Source organism: Amblyomma americanum, chromosome 1 (assembly GCF_052857255.1).
Source record: "Amblyomma americanum isolate KBUSLIRL-KWMA chromosome 1, ASM5285725v1, whole genome shotgun sequence".
In the NCBI taxonomy this organism is placed as follows: domain Eukaryota; kingdom Metazoa; phylum Arthropoda; class Arachnida; order Ixodida; family Ixodidae; genus Amblyomma; species Amblyomma americanum.
In genome coordinates this window covers 528,051,067-528,077,411 of record NC_135497.1, presented here as the reverse complement: position 1 = coordinate 528,077,411, position 26,345 = coordinate 528,051,067, and the positions used below count along the sequence as shown (strand labels likewise).

The 26,345-nt window shown below is 48.1% G+C and overlaps 1 protein-coding gene and 1 pseudogene across 1 annotated transcript; one reads left to right on the top strand and one right to left on the bottom strand.

Moving 5' to 3' along the window:
- Positions 1 to 981: 981 nt before the first annotated feature.
- On the bottom strand, positions 982 to 5,449 carry LOC144128947 (uncharacterized; annotated as a pseudogene).
- Positions 5,450 to 10,258: 4,809 nt separating this feature from the next.
- On the top strand, positions 10,259 to 14,962 carry LOC144116249 (uncharacterized). Its single transcript, XM_077650965.1, has one exon. The coding sequence runs from the start codon at positions 10,336 to 10,338 to the stop codon at positions 11,761 to 11,763; it is 1,428 nt and encodes a 475-aa protein (XP_077507091.1). The 5' UTR covers positions 10,259 to 10,335; the 3' UTR covers positions 11,764 to 14,962.
- Positions 14,963 to 26,345: the final 11,383 nt, after the last annotated feature.

The following is a 26,345-nucleotide window of genomic DNA, read 5'->3' as shown; positions in this document are numbered from 1 at the left end:
ACTGAAAGTAAACGTTTCAAGGCTGGCTAAGAAGCCAACGAGCTTAGCCCACTTTGCTTTACAATTATAAAGTCCTAGAATTGAAACGTTTGTCAGGGATCTGATTTGAGTGCATTTGAGTGCGTTTCGCCTCCATATAAACGCTGTTCAATAGTGTATCTGTAATGCATAAAACTTGAATTGGGCAACATTATATATATATATATATATATATATATATATATATATATATATATATATATATATATATATATATATATATATATATATATATATATATATATATATATATATATATATGATGGATGATCGACTGCATTACAAGTTTTCCGTACTCTGTCTATGCTAGTAATCATGCTCATGAACAGATCTCAGTCAATTAACAATTTATGTTGCGACATGATTGGTTTAGGCTATTTAAATTAAACGTTTCAATGCTGGCTAAGAACCCAGCTAGCTTAACCCACTTCGCTTTACATTTATAACGTCCTAAACTTGAAGCGTTTGTCAGGGATCTGATTTGAGTGCATTTTGCCTCCATTTAAACACAAAAACGCCCGCGTGCTGTGCGACCTCAGTTCTCCGTTGGATTAGATTGTGAAACATTTATTGCGTGGAGAGCAGGTTGGAGGAGACGCATACTAGATGGCCGCTAGCCCATGGCTGGCGGCGTCCTCATTGGCCCGCTCGATTGCCCGTACTTGAATGTTAGGGTCCAGTTAAGCTTACCAGCACCTCCTCCTACCGCTCGGAAGAAGGGAGTTGTATCAACTCCGCCGGAGGGAGATTAAAGAATCTGCACCATACACAGGGGTGTCTGAACCAAGACAACCTTTATTGCTTTGAAGTGTGTTAATATAGGCGTTGTGCGAAACGGTTAGAGAAGGAGTGTGGGGAGGACAGTGGCGATAACGGTTGCCGTAAGGGCGAGTCACGCCATAATCTGGCGTGGCGTCATTCCAGTGTAGCATCTCGTTCACCCTACGGTACATAGCGGTCTGGTGGTCTTCGCCTCCGGCGCGAATGGCGCAGTGCTGGCGTCGGGGTGCTTGGGGCAGCCTCGCGTATTCCTGGCCTCTGTCCCGGTTTCCCAACTACTTGGGGGCTGGCAGTTCCATCCTTGCGCTCAATGTCACCGGCTCCGTCGTCCAGGTCATGCTCCCCCGCACGTGGTTTGATCTGGTCGGTGTGTCGACGAATGCTCTCCCCCTATGGACCATCGGCGTTCACCATGCGAGTGCCGTCCGATGACGTGATTCGGGCTGGAATCCCTGGATCACCTCACCCGAAGTTCTTTACCCAGAGATGTTCCCCCGGCTGCAACACACCAGGAACGTGGCGGTCAACTGGAGACTGCGAAGCGAGAGGCCCTTGGTGCTACTGCGTTGCCCAGTCTGGGACAGAGCTCGTAGCCCATAAGGAGTTTCGCTGGGGTACTGACCCCGGCCTGCGGCGTCCTTTGGTACCTATGCAGAAGCCTTGCTAAGCGTGTTTTCAGAGACCCATGGACGTTCTTCAAACACTCTTTTAACAGTTCGCACTGTGCGTTCCGCGAGCCCGTTGGACTGCGGATGATACAGTGCTGTCCGGAGATGTGTTACGTTATTCAGCTTCATAAATCCCGAAATTCAGCATTTGTAAATTGTGGGGCATTATCAGAAACCAGCGTCCGGGGAAATCCGAATGTGCCGAACAAGGTGCGCTGGGCTTCTATGCATGGTGGCGTGGGTTGTGGTGCTTTAGGGGTACGACTTCGATCCATTTACTATGTGAATCCACATCGATCAGTAGCATGTGTCCATCGATCGGCCCCGCATAGTCAATATGGAGGCTGGACCAAGCTCGCCCGTTTCTGACCATGCGACCGGGGAGTGCTGGGGGGGGGGGGGGGGGCATAGGCGCGGCCTGTACGCAACTGGGGCACGACTTAACCATGTGCTCGATGTCGTTATCCATCCCGGAATGCCACAGCAGGGAGCGGCCTAGCCGCTTCATTGAGCAAATTTCTTGATGGGAATCATGCAGCAGGTATAACATTCCTACTCCTGCGCTGTTAGGCACGATTACGCGATGGCCCCAGTATAGAAGCCCATTACTCCACGTTATCTCAGCCTTCCGGTCGATCTAAGGTCGCAAATGCAGGTCCTTGGGCCCCAAGTTTCTTGTCCATCCCTCTCGCACCCATTTTTGCACCTTTGCTAAGCCGTCATCGTGCGAGGTGAGAGCGGCTAGTTGCTGCGCGGACCAACACCGTGATTGAGATTTTCCGTGAGGAACACATGCTCGCCATCCCCGGTTTCTTCCAGGGTCTCTGGCTGAGACGTTGCGGACGTCGGGAGTCGGCGGAGGGCATCAGCTGGCACGTTGTCCTTTTCCGGCTGGTGTTGATGACGTAGTCGTATCCACTCAGCAGAAGCGCCCCATCGCTGGATTCGGGTGGCGGCCATCACTGATACAGCCCGATCTGGATGAAAAAGTCCCACAAGCGGCTTATGGTCTGTCAACAGTGTGAATGGCTTACCGAGTAGGCACTGGCAGATTTTCGAGACCCCAAAAACTAGAGCCAGAGCTTCGCGCTCCAGCTGTGAATAATTTCGCTCGGCTTCCGTCAGTACCCGAGAACGAAAGCCTATGGGCCGACGCACCCCAGCCCCGACATCGTGAGAAAGCACTGCAGCGATCCTATCCGGGGAGGCGTCGCATTCCAGGACAAGAGGCTTGAGTGGGTCAAAATGCGCCAGGATATCAGCGGACTTGAGGAGGTCCTTCACCTCGCTGAACGCTTGTTGACTGGCACCTCGCTCCCACTTAGCTTCCTTGAGGAGCAGTTGATACAGGGAGGCATGGCTGTAGATGAATTGGAGAGAAACTTGTGGTAGAATGTTCCCATTCCCAGATACGACCTCAATTCTGCGATGTTTTGCGGCACCTACATGAGAAGAATGGCCTCCACGTTTTCCGACTTTGGCTGCCGTCCCTGGACCCTAATTCGATGTCCCAGGGAATCCACCTCTGCTCGACGGAACTTGCACTTGTCCGCATTCAATCGCATGCCATTTTCCCGAAACCGCTGCACACTTCGTGCAGTGTGGTGCGGTCATTGTGTATCTCTGCGATGATGACGTCGTCGAAGTAGACCTGAACCACAGGAAGTCTTTGCAAGACAGTCTCTATGCGGCGTTGGAACACTGCCGGCGCGGACGCCACTCCAAATGGCAGGCGAGTGCTAAACAGTCCCTTATGCGTGTTTATGGTCGTAAGCAGCATGGCTTCTTCGTCTAACGGTAGCTGATTGTAAGCCTCCCTCAAATCTATCGTGTTGAAAACCTGACCATCGTTCAACGTTGCCAGGATATCTTCTACACGGGGCAGCGGATATTGGTCAGTGTGACAAGCTTTGTTTAATAATAATAATAATTGGTTTTTTTTGGGAAAGGAAATGGCGCAGTATCTGTCTCATACATCGTTGGACACCTGAACCGCGCCGTAAGGGAAGGGATAAAGGAGGGAGTGAAAGAAGAAAGGAAGAAGAGGTGCCGTAGTGGAGGGCTCCGGAATAATTTCGACCACCTGGGGATCTTTAACGTGCACTGACATCGCACAGCACACGGGCGCCTTAGCGTTTTTCCTCCATAAAAACGCAGCCGCCGCGGTCTGGTTCGAACCCGGGAACTTTGTTTACCGTGAGTTTAAGATTACCGCAGAGGCGAATGTGGCCGTTACGCTTTACTACCGGTACCATCGATGCGGCCCACTTAGAATGAGGCACAGGGACAATAATGCCCGCGGCCAAAAGGCGATGAAGTTCAGCGTCTACCTTTGGACGAAATGTGTACTAACTTCGCGGGCTTTCCAGAATTTCGGTACCACGTTGTCCCGCATCTCAAAGTGTACCGGCGGATCCCTGATGAAACCTAGACCTGGCGCGAACACGTCAGCGAATTCTGTTACCAACCGGTGCACGTTAACATCGTCCATCCCGACGAAAGGCTCGCGCTCACCTGTCGTGTTCACGTTCATTACTGGCGCCTCCAGCATGTTGAACGCCTGGATCAGATCGCGTCTGCACAGGTTGGGGCCGGAGCAACCGAGGGCTGTGAGGGATCCGTCCATCGACCGGTTTCCGCACGAAATCTTGAGTTGTCCCCGAACGGGAAGCCTTCCCAGGAAACAGGTCAGTTTCAATGGCGAATCACGCAGCTTGGGCCATACCGTATTGTTCTGCTCATAGGTGGGCCATGTGATGACCGACACTGGTGACCCTGTATCGACTTGCATGCCCACTGGAACGCCTCCACAATTCAATGCGCATACAATGGGTTCCGTGATGCCGACGTGGCTGACATGACTGTCCGCTGCTACCAACGCAAATATAACGTCCGTGGCCACAGATGTGCTCTCCACCCGAGATGATAGGGTATTTACTTGACGGGACAGCCCTGGAGGCCCTTCAATGAACTCTCTCTCTCGACGGAAACAGGCTCGGGCGATATGGCCCCGCTGTTGGCAGTTGAAGCATGGTACCGAACGGAACCGGCAATTCTCTGGTTCGTGCCCTTTCGCTCCGCAGCGGTTGCACGAAACAATCCGTGGCCGGTTTCTTGGGCAATACGCATGTCCTCCCATCGCATGTACGCTGCCTTCTGCGGCGTGGCTCCTTATCTGCTGATCGCTCGCTTCTGCCATTTCAGCTGATAGCACGAATTCCTCTGCTTCACTCCTCGTCAGCTGCGGCTTCGCCAGCAACTGTCGACGCACTCTTGCGCTTTGCAGCCCACAAACGATGCGATCTCGCAGCATTCGATAAAACGTTGCACCAAAATTGCATGTGTCCGCTATTTGATGAATGGCGACTGCAAAATCTTTGGTAGGTGCGCCTGGCAGCTGGTGGTGGTGGTAGTGTTTTTTTATTAAGATAATAGTAAAAAGGAAGGAAAAGATTTTTGCTAGCCCCGTCATCTGCCATCGATACTGGAGAACCTGACCTGGGGCAGCGGAAATAAATTATAGCATGCAGAATGGAGAAATGAAATTAAAGAGGTGAGGGGACAGGAAGAGAGGTTGGGCGGAGAAGTGATAGATACAAACTATTTACACAATAAGAAATATGTCCAGTTTGTGCGTGTGATTAGTTCATTTGAGAGGAATTAAAACACTGGCCGCGTGTAAAGAACTTGTACGACTGTGCTATTTCGTTTAGTTGCGGCAAAAAGTGCTGTTGCAACAAGACTACCACGTGGGCGTAGGAAAGTTCTTTACCCTTGTCTGGCACGCATCGAGCACTAAGTAAATGAACGGTGTGCGTCGTCACCGCTGCAACCGACAGGGCCCGCTTCTTCTCTTCGCCCGTGATGTCATTACCTTCAAAGAAGGCCTCCAGCCGATCTTGGTAAGCTGGCCACTTGTCGCTCGTCTCGTCAAGCTGCGGCGGGCTGGCATATTCTCACATGGTGGAGAAGGCTGCGGCGTACTAAGAGGGCGGCCCGTTGTCATCCCATCCCCTTTGCCATTGAAGAATCCGCATCATACACAGCGGTGGCGGGGCCAAGACAAGGCTTATTGCGTTGAAGCGTGTTAATATCCTCCTGAGACCCCGCTAGCTATATCCAATTGAAAAATACACCAGGGTGTTTTGGTGTGGTCTGGTGTTTTCTGGTGTGAACACCAGACAGTTTTAGTGTGTTCTACTGCTTACACCAGACTGGTTTGGTGTGTGCTGGTGTGCACATCCTAGTGTGTTTTGATGTGCACACCAGACTGGTTTGGTGTGTGCTGGTGTGTAGCATCAATTAACACTCGGAATGCGTTAGTGGCAGAGGAGGCTGCTATTGCCCTAGCGTGCGTCAGTACCGAAGCCAAGATCATCTTGTCTGACAGCAAGGTAGCTGTTCACAACTTTTGTAAGGGGGTGGTCTCTAGTCAGGCCTCTAAATTACTAAGAAGAACCCCTCAAGCAGAGAGGTCTCCCTCATATGGGTTCCATGCTCATGAGGGCATTCCGGGGAATGAGGCTGCTCACAGCCTCGCTCGAGAACTATACATCCGAGCTGCTCTGGAAGTGCCCCTGAGTGGGAATAAAGACCCTTTCATAACGTATAAAGAAATAACAGAAGCACCCCGACTGGATAGGAGAACACTCTCATTTCCGGATCGGTCACTCAATCCAAAGGAGTGCAGGGCCTGGAGGAGACTTCAGGTCAACAGATTCTTTCCTTACTCCATGCTACATGATGAAGACACTGGGGAGCCTGAGCTCTGCAGTAACTGCCGCAGAAGGGCTTCGCAAAATCACTTAATTTGGGAATGTCAGGATTCTACTGGAGCTAAATCACAAAGCATCACAGACCTTGCCACCTGGGAAGAGCTGATCCAGAGCCACGACCCGGATCAGCAAAGACTGATCATCCGACAAGCGGAGACAGCTTACGGCAAGACTCTCTCCGCGGTCTCCGGTGCTGAGAGCCGGCTGGGAGGCACCCCCTCCTAATTGCTGCCCCCCGACCGCGAGACCCCACGATGTCGGAAATAAAGTTCATTCATTCATTCATTCATTCATTCATTCATTCATTCATTCATTCATTCATTCATTCATTCATTCATTCATTCACACCTCTACGAGCCGATTACACCAGCTGTCAAGCTCAGGGTGCGAGGGGCGTGGCGCGTCAAGGCATGCAAGCGACTAAGTGAATTGAGCAACACGTCGCAGCGATACCCCAAAAGGAAGCTGGCTGCTCGATCACCAGTGTAACAGTGGTAACGTTGCCTGCAGCTGTAAAGTTCTTTTAATTGCAGGCGGCCGTGAATAAAAATCATAGCTAAATGTTGATGAAGAAGTAGCCCTAGAAAAGGAGCGCTTCGTAGCCGTTTCAAAATAAGTGTTTTTGAATAACCTGTGTAGTACAAAGCTTATCATGATAAACTAGTGTGAGCAAGTGGCGTTATGTATTTAAAGTTTAGCTGTTTAAACATTTTCTTGTGGTTGTGTGATATGCCAGCAATACAAATGATCACCAGGAAGTGCCAGGCATTGTGGGTGCAAGAATACACAGCTGGAAATTATGATGTTATGCAGGTGAAGTGCCTGGTGTTCAGTAGTGAAGAGGTCTGAAAAGAGCTTCATCGGAGAGGATGTATCGACTGTCCAGATTTGGGGCGGTTCTTGTCTGTGCCCCTTTCAGCATACAATGCAGAGCACAAGTATGTATCGAGTTTTCTAAGATCTGTTTTTTCACCTCTGTGTTGAGATAGTGTGTTGCAATGTCTGCTTTGGACCAGAACGTTGACGGCATGTATTGGCATTCCCCTATTCAAAATAAGATGTGTGTCTCTTCTCAATAAATCACCATCAGATAGTGCCACTTTCATGCTCAGTATGAAGCAGTGCTTAAATTCAGGGGGGCCTCGGCAGGCCTCAGAACCCCTACCAAGGCTAACGAGGAATCTGAGACTCCCCGTACTAGAAGGTAGGGAGTGTATGAATCCGAAGCAAGCAACCAATTTTCTTTTTCTTGTTAATGGTAGTTGGAACATTTCTTCTGTCATTTCTAAAATTTCGCTGTGATTTTTACAAGAATCATTAACACGTTTTGTTAAAGCAGAGATGGAAAAAAATGCAAAGTTGACAGCACAACACAAAGGGTGGAAGAAAAAGGGAAACCCGCACCCTCATACCATGAGTAAGTACAGAGCTAGCCGCTTAGCTCCAAGGCTACAGAGCAACAACGAGCACACTGGCATAGCCCCAGCTCAGCCACTTTCTCTCTCTCCCACTCTAGTTCCTTTCCCACCTGTTCTCAAGCCACTAGAGGCCCTTTTCAATGCAACCAGGCTTTAAAAAACAGCAATATGAAGTAATGGGCTAAAGGGCAGCATTTTAAGGTGATATTACGGCATGAGGACAATGCTTTTATCCTTTTTTCTCTAGTACCCAGCTCACATGGCACTCCTCATAGACAATTATAGCAGAAGGATAACCATGTCATTCTTCTGCAATAATGCCGGTGTCACATGGCACTCTTCGGAGGCTGCTCCAGCAAAGGCGTCTTATTTCACATGGTCAAAAGAATATGAACAGTGTTATATAGTGCAGCTGTGAATGCGCCTCAAAGATGAAACATTAATTGAACTTGACAGCTTCCCTTGTAAGCTTCTCTTCTGTGGCCTCTCACTGTAGTTGCAATATTTTTACTGCCTCTAGATCTCAGTGCAAAATAAGCACCGTCTACTGCAAACTACTTCAGGATCTGTTATATTATAGCCTGTGCACAAAAAATCTGAAAGTGCTAAATGAAAAAAGGGGAATCTTCAACATAAAACATTATCTCAGTTATTATCTTGGGGAGTTTTGATGTTTTTTTAGCCAGTTCACTTGCCTGGTGTTGACACTGTGCAAGTTCAGTGAATATACTTGTCTAATGCAGCATTAAAAAAAATATGTGACCAAAATTAGTTGTGTATAGTCCTTGAAACTAATTTTTTATGTGTTGCACATTTCCCTGTTCGCAATTTGCAGAGGTAGCAGTGTTTAGTACTACTTGCCTTCTTTCTGTCGTTCTCTTTTCATTGATTGGTTGTGCCCTGTTTTTCTGTGTTATTTTGTGTTGTGTCATCACGTAGTGCATCCCTTCTTTTCTGTTTGTGCATCCCTTCCCTTCAGTGTTTTTTTTGTGGCAGGCCTCATGACAGCTGGCAGCTTTCCTTTAATTTTTGCCTTCTACTTGCTGGTGGTACTAGAAAAAATATGGTTTACTGAAAGGTTGAATTCTAAATTGCACAGCATCATTTAGGTGCCCTCTTCCTTTTTAGCAGATGCCATGAATGGGGATGCCTACTGTTGCCAAGAATCTTACATTGACACAAATTTGTTTCACAAATGCAGGGCATGCTTTGCTCTCATGTAGAGTTTGTGCATTTGCAGTGTATATTTTGTACATGGTCTCTTAGTTGGTTACTGACATAGTGGCCTCATTGGCTGACTTGTATTATTATGAGGGGTTAGAATTTGTTTTTCTCACTGCTAATGAGCATTTACGGGAGCTTATTATGCCTTCTTTAACAGCCATGTCTTTTTTGTTACTTTAGTTAAGATACTGTGGCTCAAATGAGTGAGCATCTGCGGCCAGAATACCAGTATAACTTCGTGCCATTTGTCAGCTTTCTTTAAGATGTGCATAACTGTGAAAGTAGGGAATAATTTCAGGTCTCAGTGGCCTTTTATTTGCCTTTGCTTTTCAGCCTTTATGCCAGATGTCAGATTTTGGAGGATAGTTTGTCACAGCCCTCATCATTGAAGTAGGGTAGCTCAAGGTACCAGCCATGACAATTGGTCATTATAACTGAGCACCTTACCCTCACTTTATGAGCACACCAAAGCTGAGATCAGAAGGCAATTTTGATGAGCATTGACACCTGAAGTCGTCTTCTTACAAGCATAATGTTACGAACCACTTGTAAATTTCCCTAAGCTATTGGGCTCAAATCATGTTTTTGCCTAGTCAAACTCGCTGAACTGCACTTTCATTGTGCCTTCATGGAATTTGACACCGGATTTCTGCTGCTGCAGGAAATCATGTAGGTCAGATGGGAGGTTGCGTTAAGAAGTAATGCGGCATGGAATTGAAAATCACAATGCACACTTATTACTATTTTGTGGTCCTTAACCAATTTCTGTCACTTAGAGGCACTGTACTAAAAAGAAACTAAAGTGTGCCGGAGCCTTTGGAAACCTTTTGTGTGAAGAAAAGGCATACTGACTTTGGTCGTGACAATTTGATGATTGTGCAAAATTTCAAAATGACCATTTTACTACTTCTTTATGAACATGTACTCTCTAGTGTTACATAAGGTGTAATGGCGGAACTTCTCTCATTTTTCTTTGCACTTCAGTTTTGTTTCTATTTTATATTTTGTATTTCTTAGCATGAACACCATAGGCCATGCACTCCTGCATTGCTTTGTAAAAGGAAACAGTGGCGAGTACAGCGTGTGTGGGCTCCTCATTGAAAACTGTTTTGAGGCACTAAGTTTTTTGCCTTGGACTATATGAATAGCTCATGCACTTTTAGCTAAAAAATATTAAGTAGTATTTTGTTCAATTTTGACTACAAGAAATTTGCTAAGCAGCATGTTGAGGACATATTAGCTTTACTGCAGGTCTACCGGCAGCAGTGCCTTGCTTGACAAGGGCATGGGGAAGAACTGTAATTAGATAATTGCTCTTAGCAGTTGCTGCGTGGGCACGGCAGCGCTACCAGGATGCGGTTCACCGACAATCCTTTCTTGCTTCTTGTGCAGCTTTTCTTGGCCCTGCTAGATCATGCCGGTGACAGAAGCATGCAGCTGCCTTCAAGAATGACTCACGGATCAGACACTGCCGACGTACGCCCACCAGACCAGCTACACGCGCCCACATGGGATCACCGATGGATTCTACAATCAGCGACCACATGCGCAGACCACTACATGCATCTGGGACAAGTGGCGACACCACCAGACTGGGCTATATATTGCCACCCCACGCGCGCGGCGGCCACTGGGCACGGCAGCGCTACCAGGATGCGGTTCACCGACAATCCTTTCTTGCTTCTTGTGCAGCTTTTCTTGGCCCTGCTAGATCATGCCGGTGACAGAAGCATGCAGCTGCCTTCAAGAATGACTCACGGATCAGACACTGCCGACGTACGCCCACCAGACCAGCTACACGCGCCCACATGGGATCACCGATGGATTCTACAATCAGCGACCACATGCGCAGACCACTACATGCATCTGGGACAAGTGGCGACACCACCAGACTGGGCTATATATTGCCACCCCACGTGCGCGGCGGCCACTGGGCACGGCAGCGCTACCAGGATGCGGTTCACCGACAATCCTTTCTTGCTTCTTGTGCAGGTGAGAAAACGCTACGGCGTTTGTATTCGCTCTAACAACCCATTCTTGTTGGTGCTGCCGTGCCCGCGGCTGTTGTTTGATGTTACTGTAAGCTTGCGCAAACTGCTATTGTTGGGGGGTGATATCGAAGCCAATCCTGGACCGGACACAGCTCAGATACTTACGCAGCTTCAAGAAATTGCCTCTGACATAAAAGAAATAAAGGAGAAGCGGCTGGCGGACATAGACAATAAACTCGATGCTCTTGCTAGACTAGAGAAACAGGTCACTTCCTGCCAGGAGCAGGTCGCTCAGATGAGCGAAGTCATAGAAAGGTTAGAGGAAAGAATAGACGACTTGGACAACCGAAGCAGAAGATGTAATTTAATTGTCTATGGCCTATCGGAGAGTGAGGAAGAGACCAAGGAAACACTCAGAGAAAGGGTAAATAAAGATATTGTCCAGGATAAACTAGATCTCGACGCAGTGGCCATCGAGCGTATCCACCGTTTGGGGCAGCCTGCTGGAAACAAAATTAGACCTGTTATTATGAAGCTTTTAGACTACAGAGAGAAAGAATCAATACTGAAACGAGGCTTCAAGCTTAAAAATTCCGATCTGTCCATTGGCGAAGATTTCTCGCGGAAAATTAGAGATATTCGGAAAAAGTTGTGGGACAGCGCGAAGCCTAACCGGGACAATGGCGACAAAGTGTCCCTTTCCTTTAATAAATTGTACATTAATGGTCAAGCATTTGTCTGGGACAGTGAAAACGCAGTGAAAGTGCCGTTTGGGAAAAAAAACGACAAAGCAACTACCCCAGAAAGCCAAAACGACAACGTCTCCAGCCCCCGAATGACGCGTCGAAGAGCACATTCAAAAAAATAAAATTATTGAACATAAATGCCAGAAGTGTAGTGAATAAAGTAGAGCAACTCGAAATTGTCCTCATTGACCAAGATCCAGATATTGTGGCTGTCACAGAAACGTGGCTCTCGAGTGATATTGGTAGTCAAGAAATCTTCCCTCCGAACTACTCAGTGATGCGTAAAGATAGGCTTTCCAGGGGTGGTGGCGTTGCGTTATTGATAAAGAACCACTTTTCCTTTATCCCTCTGCCGGACATCCCGGGAGCAGAGGCAGTGTTTTGCAAGATTCTATGTGATGGCGCCAGCATTGTCGTGGGATGTGTTTATCGGAGCCCCTCTTCCGGACATGATTGCTTGAGTGCTGTACACGATTATATGCAAGTGCACGTACGGAACTCTAGAATAATCATCATGGGCGATTTTAACCTTCCGGATATTGACTGGGGTACCTTGCACCATACTGATCCGGCCTCAGATGCACTCATTGATTTAATGCTGAATTTTAATCTATATCAAACAGTCTCCCGTCCAACTCGCATACTAGGCACAGCAAAAAGCATTCTCGATCTAATACTAGTAAGCGAGAACTTCCCAACACACCAGACTAAGCTTGACATAATCGACGGAATTTCTGATCACAGTATACCAGTCTGCGAGTTACCACTCAATATTCTAATAACAACCCGCTCCTCCCAATCGACAGTAAGTAATTTTAATAGAGCCGACGACGCTAGTATAACAACACATCTTGCACACGAGTTTCAGATGTTTGCCGAAGCAGCATCTGAAGCAAGCTCAGATGTAAACTCCCTCTGGCTCCAGTTCAAGGAAATCATTTTTTTCTGTATATGCAGATATGTCCCCTCAAAAAACAAGCACGTTAAAACAAAGAACCCGTGGATCACGCGAGAGGTCATTCATGCAAAACGCAAAGTGAAAAGGCTGCGTCGCTCTATTAAGTCCAAAGGTACTAACCCCGACAGAACACAAAAATTAGCCAGTGCAGTTGAAATCTTCAAGGATAAAATGATGAAATCAAAGGAATACTACTTTAGTGTTACGCTGCCTGACTTCCTTACTTATAGCCCACACAGGTTCTGGAACCACTTCCGCAATAGAAACACAGCAGGACACGAACAGACACCAGTGGAAAACAGTGCGAAGGCTAATTACTTTAATGACTTTTTTCAGTCCGTATTTACCACCAATAATGGCGTTATTCCCCAGATGGCAACCACCCGAACTTCAGATATCAGAGAAATAAACATAACTGATGACGGAATTTTCAATCTTCTCTTGAACATCGATACGAAGAAAGCCAGCGGGCCTGATAACATACCCAATGCATTTTTGAAAAGATACGCCGAATGGTGCAGCAAATATCTCGGCATAATATTCCGCAAATCACTTGCTGTGTCAAAACTACCGGATGACTGGAAGCTGGCGAAAATCATTCCGATCCATAAAGGAGGAGATATCAGTAGTGCATCAAACTTCAGGCCCATTTCACTGACTAGCACAGCATGTAAAGTTTTCGAACACATAATCTCAAAACATCTAACAGATTTTCTAGAGCATAATAAGTTGATATCACCTGACCAGCATGGTTTCCGCCGAGGGCTGTCGACTATCACTCAGTTAATCGAAGTCGTTCATGACTTGGCCCTCAGCATCGATACCTGCAGTCAAACTGATATATTACTACTAGATTTTTCCAAAGCGTTTGATTGCGTGTGCCATAACAAACTAATCGCAAAGCTGCAGTGCATGATCGGGCGGGGGGAAGTTCTGGGTTGGATCAAAGAGTTTCTATCTAACCGTTCTCAATTTGTAATCTTTCAAAATATGCCTTCTAAAATAACCGCGGTCACTTCGGGAGTTCCGCAAGGCTCCGTTCTTGGCCCACTTCTCTTCCTTATCTATATTAACGATATAACCACTCAGATTAAATGTAACATTAAGCTATTTGCAGACGACTGCATCATCTACAGGAAAATAGAAAGTCCGGAAGACCACATTGCGCTTTCCCAGTCACTTGACGCTGTGGTGGATTGGTGTGATAGATGGCAGATGACCGTCAATTCTAAAAAATCAGTGTGCATGACAGTAACCAGGAAAAAAGTATCCTCATCTTTCCCTTACAGCATTCACGGTACGCCACTCATGAAAGTCTCCCAGCATAAGTATCTTGGTGTTACACTAACCGCTGACTTTAGATGGGACGTACACATCGCTAATGTAACATCGGCAGCCTTACGAAAACTGTTTTTTTTGAGAAGATGCATCCGACTCGCACCAGCATCTACTAAACTCCTAGCATACAAAACTTTCATAAGACCTATTTTAGAGTACGCTCACACTGTTTGGTTTCCGCAAACAACCACTAACATAGCAAAACTAGAAAAAATACAAAGAAAGGCACTACGGTTCATCCATAACAAATATAAGCGTACTGACTCCCCATCGAACCTTGCAGCTATTTCAGGACTCCCGACGCTATCAATGAGAGCAAAGCACGCGCGTTTAAAATTTTTGTACCAACTGTTGCATAACGATTATAACATCAATGTGTCAAAATATATTTGCCCGTCCCAGACTCGACCGACACGACACAAACATGCGCTCACTCTAACTGATTATTCCTATCGCACAGATGCACTTAAACATTCATTTTTTCCTGTAGCCATCCGAGAATGGAACAAACTGGATGCCTCGATTACTCATGCGCCGACCTTAACAACGTTCGCTACAAGGCTCGAGGCCGGTATTGCCGCAGAGTAACGCTCTCAGTGATGCACATGGGCCTCTGGGTATTGATAATCCGTTTCACATCCGTTCTTTCTTGTCGTCTTAATCAGTGCATCACCCCTTGCGTAGTCATAGTTTGTTTTCCTGGGTTCAATTGTCCGCTATCCTTCAGTATTATTATTGTTTCCAACATATACGTATCTTGTCTTGAGCGCCAAGGTTTTTTTTTTTCGCTTCTACGTGCATGTTGTTCACTGTTAGCCGTGTTTGATCACTTCATATGGTAACCTTGTCTGGAGCCGATTGTACATAGTTTGTCCTCAGGTAGGCAAATGAACCACTGTTCTACCAGATTTATCTTTGCATGTGTTCTTGCCGCATTTTGAAATTTCCTTGTGTTGTGTGATGTAGTTCTTGCCTCATTGTAACTGTTGTGTATGCCCCCCTGCTAGGGCCCCGTAAAGGGGCCTGCAGTACTGAAAATAAATAAATAAATAAATATAAACACTGGCAGTGCTCCTACAATTTTAATTTCAGTATTTGTTGCTACATATACTAATCTGTGATTTTCAAGGATGAAGTCAATTGTTTTTCAATAACTGTGCAGTTAAAGTTGCAAATTCTTAAAGGGATAGCATGTAGTTGCCTTTTGTACTTCACACTGCTATCAGAACTCACCGCTATTGCATGGCATCAACACCAAGGTGTATGTTTTGCATTGGTAATAAACGAAATGATTTCTTACTTTCTTGCTTCAACAGGTGTTAATGCATACTGCCATTGTGAAGTGTACGAATACAATTAATATCATATTTGTAGCTGCGAATATGGCTAAGAATTTTTATATGTGTGTTCTTTTTTCCTGTAGGCGTGTCTGAATTCAAGGTAGAGAAAGCAATTTATGGCACCATGAAGGGTATCCCAAAGGATGCAGTATTTCACAAGAGGACTGCCACTACCATCATCTGGTCAACAGAAGCAGTTGCACAATGCAGTTCCAATAGCAAGTGCCCAGGAGGTGACAGTGGAAGGCAAAGAAAAGGTTCTCCGTAAGGCTAAGCGTAGAGGGCTAAGATAATTGGTTCTGGGCAGAATTATGAGACATCAATTCAGTGCACAAAAATGTGTCTGGTGACCATGGTGTCTATTCTCTTCGTTCGTGTGCTTTCCTGCGCTGGAGTGATGTTTCACAATTCTCTCCGCAAGGCATTGACTGAAGTGAAAATCGATGCACTGAGAGGTAATTGCCAGCTTTAGCTGGCTTTATCTCAGAGGCATATACTCACTTCATCAGTGGATGTGAGAATTACGACTCAGGTTTGTTAGTGGTTTGTAATATAAAAGCAGCAAACAAAGCATAATGACAAACATATAAGATGTGACCAAATAATTGTAGATATAGTGTTCATGTGAAAGTTCATTTAGAGAAGGTTAATTGATGGGTGCAATTAGCTCATGTGAGGATAAAAGCTTAAAGGCCTAGGCTCTAAGTGCAATGTGGCAGTGCATGATCAGTGAAATTACCCATAATGAACAACTGCAAACCCCACTTCCAACAGACTACAGTTCTGCTGAAATCCAGAGATAAGTCAACCAGGGAACTGTGGGAAGCCTAATGCTTGGAATCAGCAAAAGAAGGGACGTGTGTCACTGACCCTTCAGGTTTGCTTACCAAACAGGAAAAACAATTCTTGGACAAGAGATACCAAACATAAACTGATCTGTTAGGGACAGTCTTCCTGATGCTTGATTATATGATAGCAAAGTGGCTGGTTCAAATGTGTTTTTATGTTTTGACATGTTAAGCTTATATGTGCGCACGCCGCAATAAACCTCAGTTGACAGTTTGTGCACCAGTGTTTGTGTCGTCCCTGTGTTCTCCCACGTCAGTCTAAAAGCGCAGTTATGTTTGACGATGTCATTCAATTAACTCGGAATCAACTCGGACATTTTTTTTTGTAACTAGAACCCTAATGTGCGGGTGCACCATAAGAAGTGCATCTCACTGGAAGACAGGGAGTGCTAGGCACCATAGTGGATAGTGCACAGTACCCAGAATCTACTGTGGGTTTTGTATGTGTGCAAATGTCTGCAGGTACTGTGCAAAGAACTGCACCAGATGCTCAAGATGTATATTGCAAGATAATACCTAAACAAAAGTCATGTGTGCTCAGGCAGCTTTGGTTTCAACACAATCAGCAAGAAAATAATCTGGCAGCTTTTTTTGCGCATCTGTTGCGTTTTCACCAGTGCCAGGGTTCAGAGCATCTTGTTTAATTTTCATTGAAATTGAGCGGGGGCAAGGTTTCCTTTCGAATCGTTAACATTCCAGCCTTGTCGTTTTGTATGTGGCATTGAGCTTAAAATAAATTTCAACGGTCTGCTTTTTATGCTGTTCTGCCAAAATAGGAAGAAATGAAGAGGAATGGTCTTCTAAATAGATGCAGCCAGCCAGTGCTTTACTGTTCTGCACCCTGTGGGCATAAAAAGTCTCAATACATGGATTTGGTCACCCTGAATTGCACTCGCATCAAATCTTTTGTTTTTGCTGGAACTACAGCTTATCTCATTTTTGTGCCCATCTTTACGGGCATCTTCTAATCATTTCTCTAATTCCTTAATTCCTCTTAATTTTTTGTTTTCTGCAGGAGTAGAATTTCGATGGTAATTTATTTCTCTAGGTTACGAAGTGTTAGAATCTCTTAGTCTGGTAATGAATGAAATTACCCGAGAGGCTAGAGTGCTGTTCATTGTTTCAGAAAGCTTGATTTTGTGTTAGAAGGCCTGTCATGCTCAATATCAGATGCAATTCTAAAAATTTGGTAGGAATTCAGTAGCGGGCATACCCAGCTGTGGTGTAAATATGCACAATTTGCTATGTATGCAAAAAAAACACAACACAATATTTCACACTTTCATTCACACAGCATGATGACGAACAAGGGCAAGGGGGAGGCACCACAAAGCGTTTTTTGGCGTCTTTCCGTGTATGCATTGTCGCACTGTGCGAATGAAACTATGAAATATTAGCTCATCCAGCAACTGATTTCAAACAGCTTAATGCAATTGGGGTGCTTTTTGTGAGTAGCATTAATTTACTATAAAGCAGGAAGACTCACTTCGTTTACTGCAGAGGCATTGCGAGTTGTATTGAATGTGTAGTACATGTTTGCACCACTGAGCTAAATTTAATGGCAGCATTTGCTAGTTGCCTTTGTGCAGTGATTAGTATAGTGTAATTCACACAAATTTATGATTTTGTTCGGTTGTTCTTCAGGTATTGGGCTACACAGCTATAGTCAAGCTGCTGTCAGGGAAATGCAAGATTTTCTACTTTGTCAGAAAAGATGCATGCTACGATTCAAGGAGCCTCTAGCTTGACTGTACTGCCAATTTTGTCTACCAATAAAGCTAAGGATGCTTTTGAGCAAATGTGAGCATTTTTTCTTTCTATACATGCTTGTTCTTCATCTTCGGCTAGAACACAAATGATGTGGTTATGTGCATGCTCCAGCGTACAATCGTGGAAAATTATGATGCTGCGAGTGTGTGCCAAACTATGCCTAACTGCGTGTAGGTGCCACTTATAAAATGATCTTACCGTCAAGACCGGCACTGCGAGATTGTTGGATGTTAGTGCACCTGTCTCGACATCAGGAGTGCTTGCAGTTTTACACCATTTGGCGTGCGCTCACAGGGATCTCATTATTTTGCTCAACATAGTATGTCCAAACTCACAGCATCTCTATAAAGACCTTGTACGGTACACCAACCACACCAAATCGAATGGTACACCGACCACACCAGTAAACATCAAACCAAAAGACACCAGAGCCGGTATAAGATGACCTGGTCACAGCGCAGAACACCAAACAGGAACACACTAAAACACACCACACTGCGCCACATAGAACCCGTGTCTGAAAAACTGGTCTGGTCGGAACACTAGACACAGTCACACCAGAACCCGTGTCTGAAAATCCGGTTTGGTGTAAACACCAGAAACGGCCTGGTGTTTTTCTAGACAAATGCTCCATATGTGGAGCATTTGTCCAATATAATGGACACTACGTATTGATCCAGTACTTCAGTGAGAAGGCATTCATCCTGATAAAACCCCGTTGTCCAATATAGATAGATAGATATATAGATACTTGAGGCCTCGCCTTTTGTAACGGGTGGGCACCACTAGGTTGGGCACCCGGACCAAAAAAACCAAGAAGATGGATGCGCACAAGGAGAGAAAGAAAGACAAACCGCACAAAAAAAAGGAAAAAGAAGAAAAAAACACAAAAAAACAAGCAAAGGCCAAAGTCAGGAGGTGCGGGGTTCGCTCATCGACCTCGTTCACTTCCGACTCTGCGGTTTCGCGCTTTTAGACACAGTGCTCCACCAAAGTGTTAGTCGACGCTTGGTTCGCAGCACCCCCTCGCTCTTGACCTTGGAGCTGTCTCCTTCGTCGTCCACTGCACGACCGTGAAACCCGAGCGCCTGTGGGAATGTGGTGCCCTCTGTCGGCATCGGATGGAGTCTCTGGCACGACATCACCAGGTGCTCGATGGTCTCCTCCGCGTCGCCACACGCTCGGCATATTGCAGCCTGTGCTTCTGGTGTTGCATCGAAGCGACGGCGGTACAGCTGTGTTCGCAGCGCTCCGGCACGGGCCTCAAACAGCAATGCGCTACCCAGGCCGTTGTCAAAAATCTTTTCGGGTCCGATGCTGTTTTTGCACTCGCGGTACACAGCAAGTGTCGGTTTTTCCGCGAGCGCCTGCAGCCATTGGCGATTCTCTTCTTCCTGGACCTGTCTCCTTGCCTCCTGTTTCCATGCCGTTGCCGATTCGGCACTTATGGGTGTCTGGAAAAGTCCATACTTGCCTTCTATCTTGTGGAGGCGCTTCACCCATGTAGTGCGTAGGCATGTCGCAGCGAGGTATTCAAAGACCTGCCTTGCCCATCGGTTGAGGGCTCATGAACTGCAGTCGACCGCGGTACTCCAGCTTGCTGCATGCCTCCCTTGCCTCAAAACTAGACCATCCCAGGTCGCCTTGAATGGCTGCATTGACCACCCGTCCATGACATCCGACTGCAGTGCGGCCGACCTCTGTTTGTCTGCGCTCTAACCAATTTCTGGTGGCTGATGGGAGGCAGACCACCGCGTTGGCGAATGCGAGTCCTGGCACGTGCGCGAGCTTCCAGAGGTCGCGGACCATGGTGTACTGGTGGCACCCCCACAGGCACCGACGTCGGAGGATGCATTGCGCTCGAAGTGCAGACTGACGGACCTTGGCCTCGTGAAATCTGAACATGTCAGTCTCAGCACACAAATTTATGCCCAGGTATTTATACGACCTGTCGACTGTCAGGGTCTCTTCATTCAACATCAGCGATAGCTGATCAGTCGCCTCGCCTGCCAGCTGAACAACCCTGCATTTTCGCTGGTTGAATTTGAGGCCAAGGCTCCGCGGCACAAATGTCTAGCATTTCTTGCACATCCTCTGTGTTTTCTCCCATAATTACCAAATCATCAGCAAAGGCAAGACCCGGAAGTCGGCTGGAGTTGTCAATTCCTGTGGTGCTGTACTTAAGGCCGAATCCCAGGTTTGCCTGCAGGAGTGCCTTTTCCAGTCCAGACACATACAGGAGGTAGAGGAGGGGAGACAATGGGCATCCCTTCCGAAGCCCCCTGTGTACGTAGACCCGTTCCGAATGCACATTGCCAAAAACGACTGTGACTACGTTTTCTCTGTACAACCTCTTTATCGTCTCGAGAAGTGGTGGTGCCATTCCCAGAGTACCAAGGCGATGGAAGAGAGTTTCGTGCGGGACGTTATCATAAGCCTTTTCGACGCCCAGAAAGCAGCAGATGAGTCTCCTGCCTTCCTTCCTGGCAATGTCTGTACAGCTGGTGAGTACGAAGAGGTTGTCTTCTAGCCGTCTGCCCGACGAAACCCATTCTGCAGCTCCGTTAGGACGTGCGCTGATTCTGCCCATCCGCTGATCTAGGCTTTCAAAACGCATGAAAACTCGGTACACCACGCTGGTGACCGTGAGTGCCCGGTAGTCGCCGATGTGGGCTGCATTGCCGCCGGGCTTCAGCAGGAGCACCACCCTGCCATTGCGCCAGGCCTCGGGTATGTCTCCGCCGTAATAATGGTGGTAAACAACTCGGCCAGCTGTTCTCTCGAGTTTGGACCGAGTAGTTTTAGTAGGCGAGCTGGTATTCCATCGGGTCCCGTGGCTGTGCAAGCGCTGATGCGGCCCAGTGCCCGGTTCATGCCTGGCAGTGTGACTTCCCATGCGATGTCTGGTTGGTCCTGGGATGGAGCTGAGGGCGATGACCCTTCAAGCTTGTCCTCAGGCATGTAGGCTGGTGGCCCATAGAGGCCGGAAAAGTAGTCCGTGACGTGCTGTTGCAGGTCGGTGATGGGCTGTCCAGTGGCACTATCGACCATTTCTGTTGGCCCCACCCTTTCCCTGTCGAGGGAGCTGACATACCGCCAGAATTTCTGAGCCGCCGACTTGCCCTCTGCCCGCAGGATTTGCATTTGCTTGAGATTTGCGGCAGCCAACTTCGCCTGCACCAGTGATTGTATTTCACGTTTGCGTTGCAGGTACATGTCCCACGCCACTGCTGCTGCGCCCTGGTCCTTATCTTTCACCGCCCTGCGATGGGCGCGGTTCGCGTCCCGGCGCGCTTGCCATGCCTCTGCCACCTGCCTGTCCCACCATGGCTTCTTGTAGGCTTGCCTATGTCCCTTGTGGACCATGTGTGAGCGCATAATCGCACGCAAGGCTTCCATGTACTCGCCGTATGTAGCGGCTCCTAGCCGCCTCTGGCTCTCTTCGAATTGCTTGGCGACGACCTCCATCTGCCTTACCGGAAGGTAGAGAGCTTTCGACCGTTGGGGTCTGTTTTTCCGACGATGTGTGTGGGTGAAGTCCAGACGCAGGCGATTATGGTCGCTGCCCATGCTAACCAACCCCTCTTCATCAATGTGGAGGTGCTGCATAAGGCTCAGAAGACGAGGCGATACCAGCGCATAGTCAATACATGTTGCACTGTTTCTGGCGCACCACGTATATTGACCGTTGCCTCTCGAGTCTAGATTGGCGATGTTGAGCTGGAGCTGTTCCGCCAGCCAGAGGAGAAGGTCACCGTTAGCGTCAGTGTATCCGTCAAGCTCGGAGAGGTGGCCGTTGAAGTCCCCAAGAATGATCACCTCCCTGTCCTTTGCAACCAGGTGAGCGTCTCTGCACACGCACTCCACTAAACCACGGTTAGTGTCGGGACGACTGCTGCGTACGGAAAGATATACCACGCATAGCGCTGTGGGGACCCCAAGAAGAACGCCTACCACCCATAAGTGGTCGCTGCATGCCTCGTCATGATCCACATGATCACTGCACTCTTGCGCCTGCCACTCCAAATTACGGCGCCACATCACTCCCACACCTCCACCTTTCCGACTTTCCCCCAATCTGTTCTTTCCCGCCCAACACCAGCTCGGGTCGATGGGAGGCTCCTCGAGATCGCGGAGGTGGGTTTCGGCAACCGCGTATACGGATACTTCCTCTGTTCGAAGCGCGCTGTACGGTTCCGCCCACTTTTGTTCTCGTCGAGCGCCGTGCAGTTTGAGAAAGCCAACTCTGAAGCTTCTTTGCTCGCAAAGCTATTACAGGGGCTAGTTGGTTGATCATACTGGGAACAAATGCGCTACAAGCGACACAAAAAGGACACATACACACGGCACAAGCGCAAACTAACAACTGTTTATTCCATACGGAAGGTGCGTTTATATACGCAGCGTCAGTTTTTGAAAGAAGCAACCATCCCATCACATGACCATCACCACGACACAGCATCTGAACTTATCAAGTCAATCTCAGTTTTTGTAAGTGCAATAGAAGGAGTGCTTACACAAGTTCCATTTTCCGCCTTCTCGATTAAAAATGATTCGCAACAATTTTCCACAGGACCACAATTGGAGGTAAACAGAAAGAAAGGATTGAAAGAGAGATAGTTGAAGCATTTTTATTCGAGAAGGCGGAAAATGGAGCTTGTGTAAGCACTCCTTCTATTGCACTTACAAAAACTGAGATTGACTTGATAAGTGCAGATGCTGTGTCGTGGTGATGGTCATGTGTTTGATGATGGGATGGTTGCTTCTTTCAAAAACTGACGCTGCGTATATAAACGCACCTTCCGTATGGAATAAACAGTTGTTAGTTTGCGCTTGTGCCGTGTGTATGTGTCCTTTTTGTGTCGCTTGTAGCGCATTTGTTCCCAGTACTTCTTTGCTCCTTGCGCCGAGGTGCTGGGCGGCGACGCTGCTGCTCGCCACTTACTGCGCTTGCCGCGGCCACTGCTGCCGTATGTGGTGTCGGACAAAGTCGCCTACCATCTGGAAAAGATCGACGGGCACTCCCCCCGGGTGAGCCAATTGCGGGAGGTGTGGCGTCGCCTGGAGAGGGGTTGGGCCACCGTGCGGTGTCATCACATTGCTCCGCATCGTGCCCAGATGCCATGGGGCCGCCGCCAGCGGCAGCTGCGTCCTGTGGGGCAGCTGTTCCCAATACATCGGTTGGGCCCAAGGCGAAGGCGCCTGTGTGAGGCCTGTCCTTGTTCCGGAGCTCGTCCGGACATCTTGGTCTGCTGGGGCTGGTCCCGCTGCCCCGACCGCATCGGCTGCGTTCGGTTTCTTCCCGGCCAGTTCCACTTGTCGACGGGGTGTGTCTTTTCCTAGGGCCGGCCGACCGCTCTTCAGGGCCGGCGCTTTCGGATGCAGTCGGTTGGGTCGTCCGCTCCGAGGCTCCCGCCTCCACCCTAAAAAAGGGCGAGCCGCGAGTGCCACTTCTTTTGCTGCTTGGCGAGCTGTGGCTGGCAGGTAGTGTACGCCACCCTGCGCCATCCGTTTGTCGCCCTCCAAGAGCTCGGAGAAGTCAACGAACACTGTGTTCCCCGACGCGCACAGCTTCCTCAGCTGTGTGTTGAGGAGCATTGCCTTCGCCCGTGGCTCTTTTCCACGTGTTTTAACTTCGGGAACGGAACATATTGCCATCTTTTGAGCATAGGGGGCGAAAAGCTGTCTGATTGACTTGACGACCGCTTCCGGCTGGGCACCTTTAATTACATCCGCCACACCTGCGTGCAGGACTAGCAGCTGCAGGTTGTGCCTGGGCCCGCTGTGGTGGATAGGATGGATGGATGGATGGATACGGCTGAACCCCTTACATCGGGTGGTGGCTCAAGCCACCTAGCCATGTCTTGTGAAATTTTACTCCTGTCTTGCTTTTAGCCACCAATCAGATAACCTTCGCTTGGTTACTTCTAACCTCTTAAAATCCACTTTCCCTTCACTATCCCTAAACCCCAATGCCTTGGGTAAGTCAGCCCCGCTGCCTTCCACTGTAGGGTGAAGCCCTTTACAGAAAAGTATCAAGTGTTCAGCCGTTTCCTCCTCCTCTCCGCACGCAATGCACAAAGTGTCTATCTCCTGGTACCTGACTCTATACTTCTTAGTCCGCAAAACTCCAGTCCTGGCCTCAAACAACAAAGAACTTCCCCTACAATTATCATAGATATTTTCTTTGACAATTTCCTGTTTAAAGGTCCGGTATGTTTCTAGTGCCGATTTCGTCAGCATCCCTGTTTTCCACAGAGCTCTCTCTGTTTCTTTAACCTTTTTCTTAACCGATAATTGCTGATTTGCCCCCTTACTGCTGTCCAGATATTTGCTTGTCAATTTTCTAGTTCGCTTTCTCCATTTCGTGTCAACATTCTTTATATACAGGTATCTGAAAACTTTCCTAGCCCACCGCTTTTCCTCCATCCTTCTCAATCGTTCCTCAAATGCTATCTTACTGCTAGCCTCTCTGCTCTCGAAAGACGCCCATCCCATATCACCCTGTACCCCCTGATTTGGTGTATTGCCATGTGCTCCCAAAGCTAACCTCCCTACTCCCCGTTTTTCTTTAGGAAAGCGTCCTTGCGTGTGTGATGAGACGGCAGATGCAATTCTGCGACGAATTGCTCAAGGAAACTGTTCGACATTGCCCTATGCAACTCATGGGACCAGTACGCGCAGAACATGCGAACACGACAGAAACAGGAAGGAAATCCTGAAATTCATGAAGTTCCACCTTCCTATTGTTGAGACCCTCGCGGCTCAGGGGGAGGATGAAACGGTGTGTGACAACGAAGCGCAGTTCCATCAGCCATCAAAACGTGCTCGGCGACCCCCAGGAGAAGCAAAGGATAACAGCACTGACCATTTTCCGAGACTGGCTGACAGGCCTAACGTTGCCCGTTGCAGGCTACGGGGCTGCAATATGAAGACAAAGTTCTCCACAAAATGTCAATTGTTCTTCTCTATCACAAGCAATAGAACCTCTTTCCAAATTGCGCACAGGAATTAACAAGAGCGAAATTCCTGTTCAGCAGAGGGAGGCTGCTTCTTTGTGTTTTAGTCACTACTTTTCCATTCGTGATTAGAAAACATTTTTGCACTGGTGTTTGATCACGATAGCTGTAGCACACGTCAATGCATTCCAGGTGGGTCAAAAATCACCGGGTAGAGTCCCAGTGTCCAATATAATGGGCATCGTGCTGAGCGAGAACAATAAGTGCTATTGGCAAAATATATGACACTTTTCTCATTTATAATCCCACTGGCTTATTTTGAAACCTAAGCAAAAATTGTGAACCACAATGCATCACGAGTCTCAGAAGGATATAGGCGTTGTGCGAAACGGTTAGAGAAGGAGTGTGAGGAGAACAGCGGCGATAACAGTTGCCCTAAGGGTGAGTCACGCCGTAATCTGGCGTGACGCCATTCCGATCTAGCACAGATCATTTGCGCAGTTCCAGAGAATGTGGTCGTATGTGGCCCTTTCACCACATTTATGGCAGTTTGGGTCGTACTGGCCAGGGTACATGAGGGCAAGCACTGCCGAATTCAGAAGGGAGCGTGTCTGCAATCGGCACCAGGTAACTTCCGGCGCTTTTGTTAACGATTCGTGGGCAGGGGCATATGCGCGCCTCTCTAGCCTAAAATGATGGGTGAGGTCGTGAAATGAGATCAACCCGTCACTCGTGAAATTCGGGTTGGAGGGCGCGCTCACTGCCTGGTCGACAAAACCTCAGGCTTGCGCGTGAGCCGCCTCGTGCCCTGGATAAGACGAGTGGGCCGGGACACAGATCAATTCAACTTCTCAAATCGGAAGGGGGGTGTTTTGAAGGATGCGGAGTGAGGTAGATGTGATACGGCCCCTCGTGAAATTGCGAATGGCTGTTCCGGAGTCGCTGAATATATCAGCGCGCGTGTTTGCTATAGCTATAAGGCTATTGCCGCTTCCTCCGCCGTCTCGGGAGGATGTGGTTTCGATCGACGCGGCCGCCAACGGGGCGCCGTTCGCGTTCACCGCGACAAGTGCAAAAGCTTTTCTCTGGGATTGTCGGTATTCCGCTTAGTCCACGTACGCCACATTGTCGTTCCGGCTGTATTTGGTGTGTAGGGCGCGAGCCCTCGCTGTGCGTCGGTCTTCGTTGTGCGCGGGGTGCATGTTCTTGGGTAGGGTTTAAACAAAAGAGCTTTCCTGATGTGCGTGGGTAACTGCGTTTTAGAGTCCCTTTCTGGGAGCTGTTCACACTTCTTTAGTCTGTATAGGATGGCCCTTCCCGCGCTCGTACGAGTTAGTCGTCCGCGCTGGGAAACGAGCTGCGCCGCGCACAGCTCCGAGAGTGTGTTGTGTACCCCAAGGGCCAGCAACCTTTCCATGGATGTGCTGTGTGGCTGCCCAAGGACTACCTTGTAGGCCTGCCGGATTGGAGCGTCGACCTTGTTCCTTTCCG

What these genes read in the sequence shown, in the direction of transcription:
- LOC144116249 (XM_077650965.1), top strand. Translation starts at nt 10,336, where the DNA reads ATGCAGCTGCCTTCAAGAATGACTCACGGATCAGACACTGCCGACGTA.